Genomic DNA, 18,727 nt, shown 5'->3' on the forward strand with positions numbered 1-18,727 from the left:
CTATCTTTCCTCTAACCTTCCTAAACATAGAAGAGATTCTCTCTCTTTCTCTCATTCTCTCTCGTCTCTGTAACCTCGGTCTATCTCTTATTCTCTTTCGGCTCGTTGCTTTCTCATCGCGTTTACCGTAACTTTCCTGCTATTCGACGGAATCACTATTATCGACCTTAACCGTTATGGAAACCGCGTGTAATAACACAAACCCTGATATCGGAATTTCGAAAAACAAGCCACTCAAAGACCCTCGTTTACAAGAGAGAGATTCTCTTTTAAGCGATAATTTAACGTTACAACGTAATATAATTTAACAAGTTAACTAACGACAATTATTTTCTATTGGAATTCGTAATTTGTTCAAATATAATCGTAAAAAATTAGAGAAAATGTAGATGTTCAAATTGAGATAGAGACTTGAAACTTGTGTTGGGGGTGGGGCAGGGCTGATATTATTTATTTATTTATTTATTTATTTCGAAACATATGAGAGAGAGCTTCTTTTTCTCTGGGAATATGAAAATTCGAGAATACTCGAAATAAGCTTGAATCCGATATTTTTCATATTCTTTCGCTTCAACGGATAGACGATATTATTGGACAACATAATTAAGTAGATATAACGTTAAAGTAAATGCAGATATATTATATCGTAATACGTATAACGTCTTTTTCCCCCATCTCTCCCACCCCCATAGTAAAATGTTATAGGATAAAAGAGAATAAGAATGGTTTTTTTTTTCTTTCTTATTACATACGAAGTTTCTCTTCGGCTTATATACGCGTCTCTTGGCATCGTAAACATAACAATATTCTTCAATCTTCTTTAACAAGATGATGTTATCTATGATTTGGACGTTGAAGGATTTAATATACAGGGTGGCCCCATAAATTGCTTTTACAGAAATTTCCTTTAACGTGTTATATCTTCTAGCTAGTTAATCTTTTTATTTTTCTCTACACTCCTCCTCCTCCTCCCGGTTCCGATACACACATAGACAGGACCCCATTAAGCGACAGAATAGCGATAACAATCGTTTCATCGATTATCTCATTCGTTGGCGATAAAAAAGGCGATTATTAAAACGTTTCCGTAGATATTTGGTTTATATAAAAAAAAAAATCCAAGCGAGAAAGAGAAGGGTGGCAGGAGGGAGGGAGGGTTAGGGATAATTTAGAGAAAGCATCCAACCCCCTACCCCCTCCACCACCACCACCACTGCCACCGCCCATCGCTATTGTTCGTTCGGGTCAACGAAGTCATGAAATTTAACGGGAGCCTACCAGGGAGGACTGTGTGTGTGTGTGTGTGTTGGAATATTTATCGTGTGTCCGTGTACATTACATTGGTTTAAAACGTGGAAAGAGGAGAGAAAGTACGGAAGAAGGGTGGTAGAAAAGGTTTGTTTTTCTACATGGTGGACGGGGGCGGGGCGGGGCGGGTGGGGAAGGGGGAAGGGGGGGAGAGAATGAAAAAGAAAAATAACTAACCGCCGACGCGCATCGGTGTAATGGATTGTGTACGGAGATAAACATTTCCAACGTCGTTTGTTCACCCTCGTGGTTTTTCAACGAGGAATAACGGAATACACGTTATTTCTACGTATATATGTGTGTGTATGTATTTTTATGTATGTATTTTTATATATGCATTATCTGGATGCATACATACCGATACAGGGATAATCAAACGCGTAACGTTCGTGTATTTAAACACGCGTTACATATTTCTTTTCATTTTATCTACTATAAATAAATTGATATCTTTATAAAACCTTGTTTAACTTTTTTTTCCGGTATAATTTTATCATAATTATTCTTCTCTTTTTTTTTTCTTTTTTTTTCGTTGGAAAATATTGTATAATACACGGAGTAAAAAATGGCAAATCATCTTATGGCTGATAGATAATCTAATTTATAATACACATTTGTAAGATACGTTTCCATAATTATCTTCGGCGGATATAACTTGTTCGTATAAATCGGGTTAATATCGGAGGAGAAACGCAATTTTGCTTCCCATCATGGTATCAGTGTTCGAATCGTTATTATCAGAATTACGAGTTTCCTAATTAGAATGGAAGATCAGAAGAAATATGGACGTAGTACGATTATGAATGCTTACTATGGTATTATGTGGGATAGAAAATCACGTTTACCGGAATAGTTTATTTTATTTTATATATATACGAGGTGAGTCATTTTAATCCGCAAACAAATAAAGAAATAAAATATCTTGTTTTCTTTTCTTTTTATAACTATATAATCACGAATAAATTTCATACAAATATCCCATAAAGAAAAACAATTATATAATTCGTAGTATAGAATTAAATGACCACCAGGTGGATTCGAATCAACTCATTGTCAGTTAAATATCTCAACTTAAAGATAACATAAATTAATGAACATAAGAGTCATTTCAATCCGCAAACAAATAAAGAAATAAAATATCTCGTTTTCTTTTCTGTTTTATAACTATATAATCATGAATAAATTTCATACAAATATCCCATAAAGAAAAACAATTATACAATTCGTAGTATAGAATTAAATGACCACCAGGTGGATTCGAATCAACTCATTGTCAGTTAAATATCTCAACTTAAAGATAACATAAATTAATGAACATAAGAGTCATTTTAATCCGCAAACAAATAAAGAAATAAAATATCTTGTTTTCTATTCTTTTTATAACTATATAATCACGAATAAATTTCATACAAATATCCCATAAAAAAAAACAATTATACAATTCGTAGTATAGAATTAAATGATCACCAGGTGGATTTGAATCAACTCATTGTCAGTTAAATATCTCAACTTAAAGATAACGTAAATTAATAAACATAAGAGTCATTTCAATCCGCAAACAAATAAAGAAATAAAATATCTTGTTTTCTTTTCTTTTTATAACTATATAATCATGAATAAATTTCATACAAATATCCCATAAAGAAAAACAATTATACAATTCGTAGTATTGAATTAAATGACCACCAGGTGGATTCGAATTAATTCATTGTCAGTTAAATATCTCAACTTAAAGATAACATAAATTAATGAACATAAGAGTCATTTTAATCCGCAAACAAATAAAGAAATAAAATATCTTGTTTTCTTTTCTTTTTATAACTATATAATCATGAATAAATTTCATACAAATATCCCATAAAGAAAACAATTATACAATTCGCAGTATAGATTTAAATGACCACCAGGTGGATTCGAATCAACTCATTGTCAGTTAAATATCTCAACTTAAAGATAACGTAAATTAATGAACATAAGAGTCATTTCAATCCGCAAACAAATAAAGAAATAAAATATCTCGTTTTCTTTTCTGTTTTATAACTATATAATCATGAATAAATTTCATACAAATATCCCATAAAAAAAAACAATTATACAATTCGTAGTATAGAATTAAATGACCACCAGGTGGATTCGAATCAACTCATTGTCAGTTAAATATCTCAACTTAAAGATAACATAAATTAATGAACATAAGAGTCATTTTAATCCGCAAACAAATAAAGAAATAAAATATCTCGTTTTCTTTTCTTTTTTATAACTATATAATCATGAATAAATTTCATACAAATATCCCATAAAGAAAAACAATTATACAATTCGTAGTATAGATTTAAATGACCACCAGGTGGATTCGAATCAACTCATTGTCAGTTAAATATCTCAACTGAAAGATAACATAAATTAATGAACATAAGAGTCATTTCAATCCGCAAACAAATAAAGAAATAAAATATCTCGTTTTCTTTACTGTTTTATAACTATATAATCATGAATAAATTTCATACAAATATCCCATAAAAAAAAACAATTATACAATTCGTAGTATAGAATTAAATGGACCACCAGGTGGATTCGAATCAACTCATTGTCAGTTAAATATCTCAACATAAAGATAACTTAAATTAATGAACATAAGAGTCATTTAATCCGCAAACAAATAAAGAAATAAAATATCTCGTTTTCTTTTCTGTTTTATAATTATATAATCACGAATAAATTTCATACAAATATCCCATAAAGAAAAACAATTATACAATTCGTAGTATAGAATTAAATGGACCACCAGATGGATTCGAATCAACTCATTGTCAGTTAAATATCTCAACTTAAAGATAACATAAATTAATGAACATAAGAGTCATTTTAATCCGCAAACAAGTAAAGAAATAAATATCTTGTTTTCTTTTCATTTTATAACTATATAATCATGAATAAATTTCATACAAATATCCCATAAAGAAAAACAATTATACAATTCGTAGTATAGAATTAAATGACCACCAGGTGGATTCGAATCAACTCATTGTCAGTTAAATTTCTCAACTTAAAGATAACATAAATTAATGAACATAAGAGTCATTTTAATCCGCAAACAAATAAAGAAATAAAATATCTTGTTTTCTTTTCATTTTATAACTATATAATCATGAATAAATTTCATACAAATATCCCGTAAAGAAAAACAATTATACAATTCGTAGTATAGAATTAAATGACCACCAGGTGGATTCGAATCAACTCATTGTCAGTTAAATATCTCAACTTAAAGATAACATAAATTAATGAACATAAGAGTCATTTTAATCCGCAAACAAATAAAGAAATAAAATATCTCGTTTTCTTTTTTGTTTTATAACTATATAATCATGAATAAATTCATACAAATATCCCATAAAGAAAAACAATTATACAATTCGTAGTATAGAATTAAATGATCACCAGGTGGATTCGAATCAACTCATTGTCAGTTAAATATCTCAACTTAAAGATAACATAAATTATGAACATAAGAGTCATTTTAATCCGCAAACAAATAAAGAAATAAAATATCTTGTTTTCTATTCTTTTTATAACTATATATCACGAATAAATTTCATACAAATATCCCATAAAAAAAAACAATTATACAATTCGTAGTATAGAATTAAATGATCACCAGATGGATTTGAATCAACTCATTGTCAGTTAAATATCTCAACTTAAAGATAACGTAAATTAATAAACATAAGAGTCATTTTAATCCGCAAACAAATAAAGAAATAAAATATCTTGTTTTCTATTCTTTTTATTACTATATAATCATGAATAAATTTCATACAAATATCCCATAAAGAAAAAAAATTATACAATTCGTAGTATAGAATTAAATGACCACCAGGTGGATTCGAATCAACTCATTATCAGTTAAATATTTCAACTTAAAGATAACATAAATTAATGAACATAAGAGTCATTTCAATCCGCAAACAAATAAAGAAATAAATATCTCGTTTTCTTTTCTTTTATAACTATATAATCATGAATAAATTTCATACAAATATTTCATAAAAAAAAACAATTATATAATTCGTAGTATAGAATTAAATGACCACCAGGTGGATTCGAATCAACTCATTGTCAGTTAAATATCTCAACTTAAAGATAACTTAAATTAATGAACATAAGAGTCATTTTAATTTGCAAACAAATAAAGAAATAAAATATCTTGTTTTCTTTCAGTTTTATAACTATATAATTATGAAAAAATTTCATACAAATATCTCATAAAAAAAAACAACTATACAATTCGTAGTATAGAATTAAATGACCACCAGGTGGATTCGAATCAACTCATTGTCAGTTAAATATCTCAACTTAAAGATAACATAAATTAATGAACATAAGAGTCATTTTAATCCGCAAACAAATAAAGAAATAAAATATCTTGTTTTCTTTTCTTTTTATAACTATATAATCATGAATAAATTTCATACAAATATCCCATAAAGAAAAACAATTATACAATTCGTAGTATAGAATTAAATGACCACCAGGTGGATTCGAATCAACTCATTGTCAGTTAAATATCTCAACTTAAAGATAACATAAATTAATGAACATAATATAACACAATAGTCAAGCATGTTTTCCTCCTTTTGTAAGGATGATTTCGTATCAAATCTTTTATTCAGATAAAATCGTTTTCTAAGAATATCAATGAAAGGAAAAAAAGTTCGATAGTTTTACGTCATGGTGGTGGTAGCGGGGTGTCAGCTGGCACGAACTGTCGGACATTGGTGGCAGCTGATAAGTGCAATTTCGTCCGACGCGCGTTAACGCATTCCGTGCACGAGGGTACGTGGTTTTCGACAGAAGAGATGGTATAAACGAGAAGAAAAGAGACAGGGAGAGAGAAAGAGGGATTTAAATGGAAGGTGAATCGGGGATGCATTCCGTTCGAAAATCGTGGACACGCGCGCCATTGTCGCGAGCATTTTCGAAAGGGCTACCACCCACCATTGTATTTCGACGACAATAGCCTGATGAGCCGGTATTGTTGAACTTGTCAAACTCTGTTTGCACCGATCCTGCAAACGAAGCAGGAGAAGTACGAGTAGAAGTAGAAGGAGAAGTTGAAGAATGAGAAAGAGAGAAGAACGAGTAAAAAAAAAGAAAAGAAAGTCAAGGAAGTGAATAAAAAACTGATGTGTGTATTTATGTACGCACGTAAGAAGTTATACTTCTTTGCCGTACCAAAACGAATATAACCTCAATAATCTCAAAAATAACTTCAAAACAAAACTTTAAAGAAAAAAATAACTTAAAAAGAAAAAAATAATATATATATAAGAAAGAATAAAAAATTGGTGTGTGTATTTATGTACGCACGTAAGAAGTTATACTTCTTTGTCGTACCAAAACGAACATAACCTCAATAACCTCAAAAATAACTTCAAAAAACTAACTTAAAAAAAAATAAGGTTTGTTATCAATAATTATTAGAATCAGGGTTGAATAATCACAAATCTGAGTTTCTCCTGTAAAAAGAGGAATTTAATTTACTGTGAAAATGACTATTTTACAAATATTTACATTATTTATTTAACTCACCTGTAAAAAGAGAAACGACATTAAATGTCAATTATTCACAATGCCCCTTCTCTAATTACAAATTTTTAACAATTTAATTCGTAACTATGATAATCAACATGTCACTGCTTCGTCATCATGATCTATCCATTTCTAATTAACTTCAAGTTATTAAGTAATGTAACAATCTACCTTTTTTACCCACGCTACGCAAGTGCGCGGGATGATTCAAAAAGTACTATGTATTTACATATATATATAAGAAAGAATAAAAAAAGAAAAAGAAAATATTAAAATATAGATATCAGTCCACACTAAATATAAGAGAGATATATCGAATTACTTCACGCGTCAACAGCCATGGCGCGGTTACAGCATTAGTTCTCGCTTCGATCATTTAAGTAAAGCAGCGCTGAGTACGATTAGTATTTGGATGGGTGACCCGCTTGAGAAAAGAAGGGGGAAGAAGAAAAGAAGACAACTTCGCGCGTCGTAAATGCTGACAAACTTCATGGTGTCGTTTTTCCAGACGCTCGGAACAAAATCACTCGCCAGTACATTTTCCCCAACGCGCCAAAAGAAGTATAACTTCAAAAACATGGAAAAAGCATATAACTGTTTTCCTAAAGGTGAAAGTTTTTCCTAAGGATGAGAATAAGGGTTAGGAAAAGAGGGAAGTATATAAACGACCAAGTGACCAAATCCTTTAGAATTGTAAGCCACGAGTAAATCGATTGGTACGCTACTCGAGTGGTTTCGAGAACTCGACTAAACGTTTGTAGTCGGATATACTTTAACCACAGGAACTTCCTGTTTCCGGAGGATATACGGGATGTTCGGAAAATTCTTCGTTACGAGGACAAGATTGATATATAGTTTGTAACTATAAATTAAATTGATCCTATAGAATATTAGTATTTCTAACAATTTATCGATAATTCACTCCTACCTATCGTTCTATATTTTAAATGAACGAAATGTTCAACAAGATGAAAACGTAACATTCCCATTTCTTTTTTACCTTGTTCCAATTTTTCTATGATACATTTATTAATCATTTTATTTTTCGACGTGATAAACAATTATAATAATTGAATTATATATATATTCTTATTAATGGACAAAACTGTTCGTTCAATTTTATTTTTCTTATTTTGTTACCATCCCGTGTAGAATTTGTACAAAAAGAAAAAGGAATTTGAATAAGTCGTCTATTTACACCCGGTTTGATCTCAAAGAGAGGGAGAGATAAATAAGGATGCGTTTGCTAGCAGCTAGCAGCCGAGCTGTTCTTTCGGAAAACAGGGTGAATCCCAGATTTTACACATTCCGTATTTTCCACGCGATTACCCTATACGGATGCGGTGCATTCGTTCTCCACGCGTAATTATCCACCGGCTTTGGCACGAGGCCACGATAAGGTGTATCCGTGGGACCGTAATTTTAAAGTAGAAACAAAGATTTGAATTTGTTATTTTCTTTTCCTTTAAAACGAATTACTTTCCTTTCAAAGAAAACTAATTAATTTAGTTTGATTAAATTACTCGTATATCTGATTTTCTGTGTCATAATTGTTAGATATATGTCTTTACCTTCAAAGGTGGTCTTGTGGGATCCTTCCTAAGTTCAGCGTAACGTGCCTCGAAACTATCGTCCCAATATTCTCTACTTCGCATCCAAGATGGCTGAAAAAAGACGAAGAAAAATCGTATTACACACCTACGTTATTACATTGTAATAAAAACAATTTGTACTCTCTTCGTAAAAAATGATTTAATTTTTCTTTTTATATGTATCGAATTTTGTTCTCGAACACACGCGCACGTACGCACGTACGCACGCATAGCAGGGACAATAATCTATTTTTGTGGGTTTTTCTTTTCCAACGATTTTTCCCAATTTAGAAAAGTCAATTTCCAAGTTTTACAAATGACATTTTCTTTTATAGATTGGATCCAATGACGAAATTCGAAATGAATTTTTAAGATCTCACGAACTTCTTCCTATTTTTGTTGGACAAGCTTGTTTTCGAAAAAAAAAAAAGGATCATTTAAGTTGGAAAGATGAACGGAAACAGAAAGAGAGAGAGAGAGAGAGATAGAGAGTGGGTAGGGGCAAGAGTTCGTTAAACTCATTAAAACGTGTCACTGGATTTCCACAAACTCTTGAACGAATTAAGCAATGAATGTAAACTAGACAATTAACGTTGGTAATTAATTTACTTAGAAGTTTATTCCCCGGATCGTATCCTCCTTCTTTTTATCACTCACTCACTCACTCACTCTCTCTCTCTCTCTCTCTCTCTCTCTCTCTCTTTATTTCGTTGGACGTATAACGTAGTCGAAATTTTCTCGATGGCATTTAACGGTAAAATTCACTTTACGTCAGCCAAAAAAGAAAAGAAAAAAGAAAATTGGTGTGTGTACTTATGTACGCACGTAAAAGTTATACTTCTTTGCCGTACCAAAACGAACATAACCTCAATAACCTCAAAAATAACATCAAAAAAGAACTTCAAAGAAAAAAAAAAACTTAAAAAATAAAATAATTATTATTATATATGTATAAGAAAGAATAAAAAAACTGGTGTGTGTACTTATGTACGCACGTAAGAAGTTATACTTCTTTGCCGTACCAAAACGAACATAACCTCAATAACCTCAAAAATAACTTTAAAAAATAACTTAACAAAAAAGAAAAATTTATTATTATTATTATTATTTAAAAAAAAAGAAAGAAACATATTTTCAATCGATCGATATATTATATATATTAGAAAGAATAATAAATATCATAATATATGCCATGGTACGGTGGTAGTATTAGTTCCCGCTCGATCATTTAAGTAAAGCGGCGCTGCGTACGATTAGTATTTGGATGAGTGACCCGCTTGAGAAAAAAAGGGGGGAAGAAGAAAAGAAGATAACTTCATGCCGTATACTTGAAATCGCTTTGCCGCGCGTCGTAAATACCGACAAACTTCATGGTGTCGTTTTTCCAGACGCTCGGAACAAAATCACTCCCCATTACATTTTCCCCAACGCGCTAAAAGAAGTATAACTTCAAAATTATTACGTTTCTCGATTTACGTTAAAATCCTCAGAAAAGACAAATTGAGAGTCTGAAAAAGAAAGAGAAAGAGAAAGAAGAAAATAAAGAAAGAAAAAAAGAAAATAAAGCATAGGCTTTAGATCGTCGTTTATGCGATTCGATGCGGTTTAACGCTTCCCTCGGGAAACGGAAAAAGAACGAGGGTGGTACCAAAATCAGGATTCCTCTCAATTCCGTCTTTCTTTTTCATCCCCTCCTACTCGTCTTTTTTTTTCTTTTCTCAACGAGAGATATCATCGAATAATCCCCGAGCTTGACCGTCTCCCCCTCCCGAACTCAACCCAACCCAACCCCTAAGGAAGGAATTTCCCCCTCGTTCCCTCGATGCTCCGGGACGAAATCACCGTCTGCCCGCTTTCACTCCGCCAAACTTTTTGTCTTTTCCACGATTTTGTTCGGCCCATCAAAATTTCTTCCATGAGCTCGTCCTTTATTTCCACTACCTCAACCCACCCCACTCCACCCCCCACCACCATCATTTCAGCTCGTTTATTTTATCCCGTTAACCGTAAAACTTTCCAATAAGATTCATTTTTTATTTATCCCCTTTTCCCATCGATATTATCGATGTTCTTATTCTCCTTTTGTATCCGGTATTTTTCTTTCATTCTTTTAATCGTCATTTAATTCCATCGTTTTTTACTGATTTAGAAAAAGCTTTACAAATATTACAATTAATAATTAAACGATTAGAGATTTAGAAGGGTTTCATTGAGAAATAACAAAATATTTCAACGAATGAGTGGCGAAAAAAAGAGAAGGGGAAAGTAACACAGTTTTGTTCCTATATTTGCAACAAACTTGCACGAAACGGAATTATACAATGGTGAAGTGAAAGAGAGAGAGAGAGAGAGAAAACGTCTTTAGAACATTAAGGGTGCACACCGACATTGCTGTTTCTGGCCCTGAGAATAGGAAGTAATGAGGTAAAACGAAATTGGAATTCATGGAGAGAATTCGATCCTCAGATGGTCTACTACACACGTTAAATCAACTCAGAGAGAGAAAACCTCTTATACCTAGTGTTTTCTCTTGATACTAATAAATATATACTAAAAATAAACTCTTTGTAACAATCCAATTCACACAAGTAACAAATAAAAAGTTAATATTAAATTAAGTATTAACTAATTAATTATATATAATAATATATAAATAGTAAATAATAATATAATAATAATATATAATATATAATAATAATAATATAATATATAATAATAATATATAAATAGTAATTAAACTAATTACGTGATATCTCATTTTGTGTTTTTTTTTTAATAGACTTACACCACTTTCAAAATAAACGATCCATTATTTTATTTGACATAATTTGACATAATAAAATCTCTTCGATCTCTCTTTATGTGTGTGTGTGTGTGTTTTTTATTTTAGTTTCTTTTGATTATAATCTACTCGGAACTTAATCAGCTTTCCAACGCGGATCCGTTTGATAGAATTTGATTCGTGGCATATTACACCGCAATACATATTATCCGAGCTTGCACTCATTGCAAATAATACTTTCTACGAATTATTATTCATCCGTGGTGACGATAATGTGCTCCGAAGTGGGCGTACGGCCACGTAAAATCGGCTTAACGTCGAACAATCGATGAAATCGGTATCGATTAGGTCGAGCTCGTATTATCCAGATACTTAATTTGTATTATAAAGAGTAACTGGCATAAACAGGAAGAAAGAAAGAGAGAAATAGTGAAAGAGAGGGATAAAATAGGAATAACGTGTGAGGGAGAGTGAGAAAGAAAGAGAGAGAGAGAGAGACAGTTGAAAATCCACGTTATTTACTACAGAGCACGGTAAAATAAGCTTGGTTATTAATTAATTAGCACGCATGAGCGACGATTTAATTTGCATCAAATTGCAACCGGTTTCGCTATAGGTCTACCCCAAAGCTCTCGAAGTTAAAGCCATGCTAAATGGAGTGGGAGTTGAAAAGGTTTGGGGAAAGGGGCGAATAAGGGGGTTGCTTGCTACTACTGCTGCTGCTGCTGCTGCTGCTGCATGTGGGTTCGGATTATGGGAAGTGGAATTCCAGCAACAGGATATCGTTTTCCTCTAGCGTACTTCTCCACCAGAGGAATTCTCTTCTCTCATGTGACATTGCGCTCTACGTTTTAAAGGGGGAGGATACTCTGGTGCTACAATTTGCCCGTCATTCGTGAAAAATGCAACGTTCATCGCGAATCCTCAAAACCGGGGGGGGGGGGGGGGAAAGATACTTTAATTGTCGTTTCTCTGTTACAGGTAAGACTGTAAATAAATATTGTGTGTATATATATATGATTTAGTCGACAAATAAATTTGTAAAATTTTTGTAACAATGCAACCGATGGAATTTTACTTTCCTGAAAAATCTCAACAATATAGGAATTAAGATTATTTGTCTTATGTATGTATATATATGTAAGGACAGTAGTTTTAGCTATATTGAATTTAGCGCGTAAATAGGTTAGGGAATAAAATAGGTGGCGTTAGTGCTACAAAGAAAGCAGGAGTGAAAAGATACAGAGATTAAGAGATATATGTAAGAAAATTAATCAAGAAACAACGGTGTGGATATTAGCATTGAATGTTGTTTCTTTGTTATTACAGGTAGGATAAATAATTAGTCTAAGTTGCTACATTATTATTTTGTTCAAAATAAAATAAAATCTTTGTTATTACAGAGAAACAATTCTACCTATTATCTACCCATAACCTGCACAATATATATATAAAATATGTTTGTAATTCTTAATTTGTTGAGAGTAAGAACAACAATTAGATTTGTCTAAAAATAAGAGTAAATTTATTGAAACATAATACATTAGATTAATGATTTTACAATATTTACACGTGGTCAACTGACCTAAAAATAAGAGAATCAACGATTAAAAGTTCATTCTCCCGTTTCTCTATTAATCGATGCCAATCTTAATACGTATTTAATTAAATTTAATTTACTAGATTTTCCTACTAAACTTCTAAAACGCTCTTGGCAGATTTAAAGACTGTCACTCCTGCTAGATTTAAACACCAACTGTCTCTCCCTTCCTATCTCTCTAATATTTTTGTTTATCCGATGTATAGCGCCACATCCAAACAGCTAATCACTCAATACACAGGCACATGTATACAAAGCTTACATATATATGTAGGATTCGTGAAAAAATTGGGCCGTTGGACTGACTGGACTGGGACTCGAACCCGGATCTTCCGCTTTCCGGGCGACTGCTCTTAACCATTGAGCTATCCAGGGCCCACCGTCCAATCTCCTCACGAACGCCTACTTTAAAGTTGGGTTGGAGGTGCTCGCATCCCACATTCTACCCCCCCGCAACTACATTCGACCCCGAATGTCCGTCACCGGAAAACCCCTTCCTTGAACCATCTATCCTTCTTCTAATCCTGAACGCATTGCTGGGCGCCTAAAGGCCGTCTGCCTAGTTCCCCAGCCAACCGTTCACGTCGCCACTTATACGTCTTACGTCGGCCTAACCTCTCCTTGACAGATGTTCATTTTAATTATTTTTCACAAATTATTGCGCGGTCGTAGAAGTGTGACACAAAGCAAACCTCCATCCCGGCTGAGCCCCCAAAATGTAGGATTCGTGAAAAAATTGGGCCGTTGGACTGACTGGACCGGGACTCGAACCCGGATCTTCCGCTTTCCGGGCGACTGCTCTTAACCATTGAGCTATCCAAGGCCCACCGTCCAATCTCCTCACGAACGCCTACTTTAAAGTTGGGTTGGAGGTGTTCGCATCCCACATATATAATTATATAATAAGACGAATAGCGTTGTAAGGAAAAATGTTTCCCTCCCTCCCTCTCTCCCTGGCCGACTCGTTTGAAACGAATTTAACGCGAACCGAAAATTCATTTTCCCGTTAAACAGGTTAATAAATATTCACGTCAATTTTGATCCTAGCCAGGTTGATAATAATCTTCTCATCTCCCAATGATTTCATCTCAGTGAGAGTCAATCTCGAGAAATATTAATACGGTTTTAAAACGTCTAGGAGAGAAGCTTGTAGCACTAAAAGTAATCAGAGCTTTTTCTTGCTCAGAGCTAATCGTGAAATAAGGCAAGGTCTTAATATTAGATGCGAAAGGAAGAGAAAGATAGAAAGAGAGAAGAGGGAGAGGGGGGAGGGAGAGAAAAGGGGAAGAGGAAATTGGATAGCAGAGTTAATCTCAATGGCAGACCTTTTTCCTATCTAACGTTTAGGATCTTTCCACGTGGCGTTTTCTGAAGAAGAACTCTCCGATTATCCACCGATCAGCCACATTTTCTCCTAGGGGAGGATTATCCTATCGATGATAATTAACATTAGAATCGAACCACGCAGTATTGCAGTTTTATCTCCTTCCCAATTGGATAATTGTGAGTAGGTGTTTCCGCAGAGAGGGAGAGAGAGAGAGAGAGAGAGAGATGACTACTCGACTCATAAAAGGGAGAATAAGAATAAAAAAAAAAAAATAATAATTGCCAATAATTGTTGATGGCATAAGAGACAAGTATTTTTAACAATCAATATCTTGACAATTCAACTATAGACCTACAATATTGTAAAAATAAATCAATATATTATAATACACATATTAATAATAATAATAATATACATTATTATATAAAAATAAATAAAAAAATATTATTATATTATTATATTATTATTATTAAGTAGCGTTGAGAATTCGAAAGCTCATTATCGCAAGAATAAACAAAATATATTTAAATAATTCATAAAAATAACTTAGAAAATGTCAGGAAATAAACTATTCTAGTAGTTTGACAAACGTTCTTGATCGAGGATAAGTAGATTCAGTGGAAGAGATCAACGTTCGAGGAGACATATTGGCTTCTTTTGCTCGTGATCGGGGTTGCTTGATGCCTTTGCGGCTTTCGTATTCCATGTGCGGTATATATCCTCGAGCCAGGGAGGTTAAACGCGTGCGTGTGGGTTTTGTGTCTCGAAAACTATCTCTAGTCGAGAGAACACGAGAGAGAAAGAGAAAGAAAATGAGTGAGTGAGTGAGAGTGAGTGAGAGAGAGAGAGAGAGAGAGAGAGAGAGACAGACAGACAGACAGATAGTGAGTGAGTGAACCGGACAGGATCGACGAATCGATCGAGTCTCCTGTCGATTCGCACGTTCCTGTGCAATCTATTGCACTCCATAGACCACCGATAGGATAAGAGAGAGAGAGAGAGAGAGAGAGAGGTGAATTTAGAGTGAGGGTGTTCGTTTGACGTTCGGAGATACTCTGCGATCGATCCCAGCCTTCTCTAACAGTCTATACTATCCCCATCCCTTTCTAGTTCTCTCTCTCTCTCTCTCTCTCTCTCTCTCTACTTTCTCTCATGCTCTTTACTCAAACGCGATTCGATATATATATATATATATATTCTCCATGCTGTTTCGTCCAACCCTCGAATGTGCTTCACGTTTACGTGACGCCGAACTCGTGTTTCCGATGCTCGTGAGACTCACCTCAACCAATACAACCCTTCAGTTTCCTCTACAACCCTCTCTCTCTCTCTCTCTCTCTCTCTTACTAATATATTATGTTCTTTCGATACACCGTTGAAAGAAACTTTCAATGTCTTTGAATATCATTAGTCTTGTTACTTTTTACAGATTTCTTCTCTTGAAATTATTTGTTAACTGTATTGTATTATATATGTATATGGTGGGTGGATGGGGTTGAAAAGTTTGTTGAGATAGTGTGTTGAAAAATAAGAAAATTAATTTGACCGAAGAAAATATTTATACTCACACGTATATAAGTATTATATAAACGATATTGTCATATTGATAAATGATTGAGATTTTCTTTATTAGCGTTAAGGAATATTTTTCAAATGATTTTGTTGTTGTTTTTGTTTCTCTCTCTCTCTCTTACTAATATATTATGTTCTTTCGATACACCGTTGAAAGAAACTTTCAATGTCTTTGAATATCATTAGTCTTGTTACTTTTTACAGATTTCTTCTCTTGAAATTATTTGTTAACTGTTATTTGTTAATTATTTGTTATTATTGTATTATATGTATATGGTGGGTGGGTGGGGTTGAAAAGTTTGTTGAGATAGTGTGTTGAAAAATAAGAAAATTAATTTGACCGAAGAAAATATTTATACTCACACGTATATAAGTATTATATAAACGATATTGTCATATTGATAAATGATTGAGATTTTCTTTTTCAGCGTAAAGGAATATTTTTCAAATGATTTTGATGTTTTTTTGTTTCTCTCTCTCTCTCTCTCTCTTACTAATATATTATGTTCTTTCGATAAACCGTTGAAAGGAACTTTCAATGTCTTTGAATATCATTGGTCTTGTTACTTTTTACAGATTTCTTCTCTTGAAATTATTTGTTAACTGTTATTTGTTAATTATTTGTTGTTGTTGTATTATGAATACAATATATGAAATCATTTGTTAACTGTTATTTGTTAATTATTTGTTATTATTGTATTATATGTATATGGTGGGTGGATGGGGTTGAAAAGTTTGTTGAGATAGTGTGTTGAAAAATAAGAAAATTAATTTGACCTAAGAAAATATTTATACTCACACGTATATAAGTATTATATAAACGATATCGTCATGTTGATAAATGATTGATTTTCTTTTCCCGCGTTAAGGAATATTTTTCAAATGATTTTGTTGCTGTTTTTGTTTCTCTCTCTCTCTCTCTTTCTCCAAGAGTCAAGGTTTATCTTTGCGAAACGTGATTTGTCATTTAAACGAGTTTGCATCGAAAATCAAGAATTCTGTCTCACGTTTAGATATATCTAACAACTACGTATACATATATTCCGTTGCTTTCGCGACGTTAACGTTGTTGAGAACGTAAAACGAATGCGAGAGGAGACTTCTTGAAAGAAGAAAATCGGGGAAAAATAGTCTCTCTCTCTCTCTCTCTCTCTCTTTTTCTCTTTTTTTTTCTTTTTTTTTTTTTCTTTTGATAGTGTATGAAAACTCGAGTTCACATTTTAAGCACCTCGTATATCGTTCTGCCCTTTGCAAGCACACAGAGAGACGTTAACCTCTTTGCTTGCTTCCACCACCACCACCACCACCAGCAACACCGCCACCACCACCATCAGAACCACCCCTTTTTTCCTCCCCTCTTTCTTTCTTTCTTTATCTAAAGGCGTCCTTCTAGCAGACCACATTTTGCGAGTGCATTACTGCAAGTGTCGAGAAGCGGCAGCTGTCGAGATAAAAGCACTTTTGTCTCTAAAAGCTGTACAAACTTTATACCACTCCGCTTGTACGATCTCTCTCCCTCCCTTCCTCCCTCCCACTCTTCTTCTATCATCCTCTTTTTAGTTACCTCTCTCTTTTTCTTTCTATTCCTATTACATCGTCGCATCGTTGCTAACATCAATCATTTTACTTACCACTCGAGCGAATCGAATTTAAGTTTATCGTTAATTTCTTTTCCCCCGACGTCATTTCCAATTAAACATTATTAACAACGACCATTAACTAAATCTATTTAAGCAAAACAAAGTGAAAATACATTTTACAATAATCTAGTAAAAGTTTGATTTAATTATTAGATATAAATATGATTTGTTAAACATTTACATTTTGATTTAACAAATTTCATCGGAAAAAAAAAAACAAAAAAAAAAAACTCTTCCTCCCCTTCTCCACGCATGCCTCCTCTTCCTCCCCTCCCCATTCACCAAGCAATAAAACGCAAATCAGACACAACCGGTTAGCGACAAAATGAGAATCTTAAATATGTCTCTCATATTATGCAGATATTTGTCGAGGAAGGATTGGAATTTTCTCTCTCTCTCTCTCTCTCTCTCTCTGTTTCACCCTTCGCGATACACCACCACTGAGATGCTGCACTAACTGCACGTGCGCTACTGAAACAGGACAGACGTTTCCGCATAAATTTCATCACTTTAATTACGCGGTTTAATTATGATATTTATCACTGGCCGAGCAATTTCGAGTAGTTCAGAGAGAGAGAGAGAGAGAGAATAGGAAAGAAGATGATTGCGACCGATTTATTCAGCCGTCGTCCCATTCGATCGTCGAACGTTTAATCAGCTTTTTTATTTTTCAACACTGAGAAGATAAATCGAGTAAATGGAAAGAGTAAGGTAAAAGCCCCCTCGATTGGCCAGGCCCCCTCTATTGGCCACTTTATGCCACAACAGTGATTATAAATTATATGCTGATGTGCACATGGTGACAGTTTTATAAAAAAAAAATTCTAATTTTAAAATATCATTGAAAGTAATTCGGATTATTTTAAAAATATATTTAAAAACGAAAAAAAATAAAGTTGTGCAAGACTTCTGTTTTTGGATGGTTTCTTGTTAAGTAAGGTAAGGATACTGTGATTTTTATTAACCTATATATTTCATTTTTGACAATAGCAACCAAAATATTTTTTTTTTCTGCAATTAATATAGCTTAAAATTATTATAGAAATTGAAAATTAAGTGATTTTTAATTATTCTCCATTAAAAATATGGTGGCCAAGCATGGAGACAGTATTATTGCCTCTGTTTTTATCATTAGCCAACTTATGGCTATTCGCTTTGAGGTTATATATATTTGTACATAAAGTATTCAACTAGTTTTTTTAATACTAATGAGTAATTAATTTCTTTCTACACGAGTTTTGAATTATTCAATTTTGATTTATTTAATAAATTAGTTATTAATTAATTATTTATTTTAAATAGGAAACATGGCCA

The 18,727-nt window shown here is 33.0% G+C and overlaps 1 protein-coding gene across 1 annotated transcript in view; it reads right to left on the reverse strand.

The window, feature by feature from the left end:
* Positions 1-18,727, reverse strand: part of LOC122517529 (alpha-mannosidase 2) — a 79,376-nt gene that overhangs the window by 21,367 nt on the left and 39,282 nt on the right. The window contains 1 exon segment of the mRNA XM_043635970.1: positions 8,472-8,564. Coding sequence (XP_043491905.1) covers positions 8,472-8,564 — 93 coding nt within the window.

This window comes from Polistes fuscatus, unplaced genomic scaffold, assembly GCF_010416935.1.
Source record: "Polistes fuscatus isolate 324 unplaced genomic scaffold, CU_Pfus_HIC Scaffold20, whole genome shotgun sequence".
NCBI classification, from domain to species: domain Eukaryota; kingdom Metazoa; phylum Arthropoda; class Insecta; order Hymenoptera; family Vespidae; genus Polistes; species Polistes fuscatus.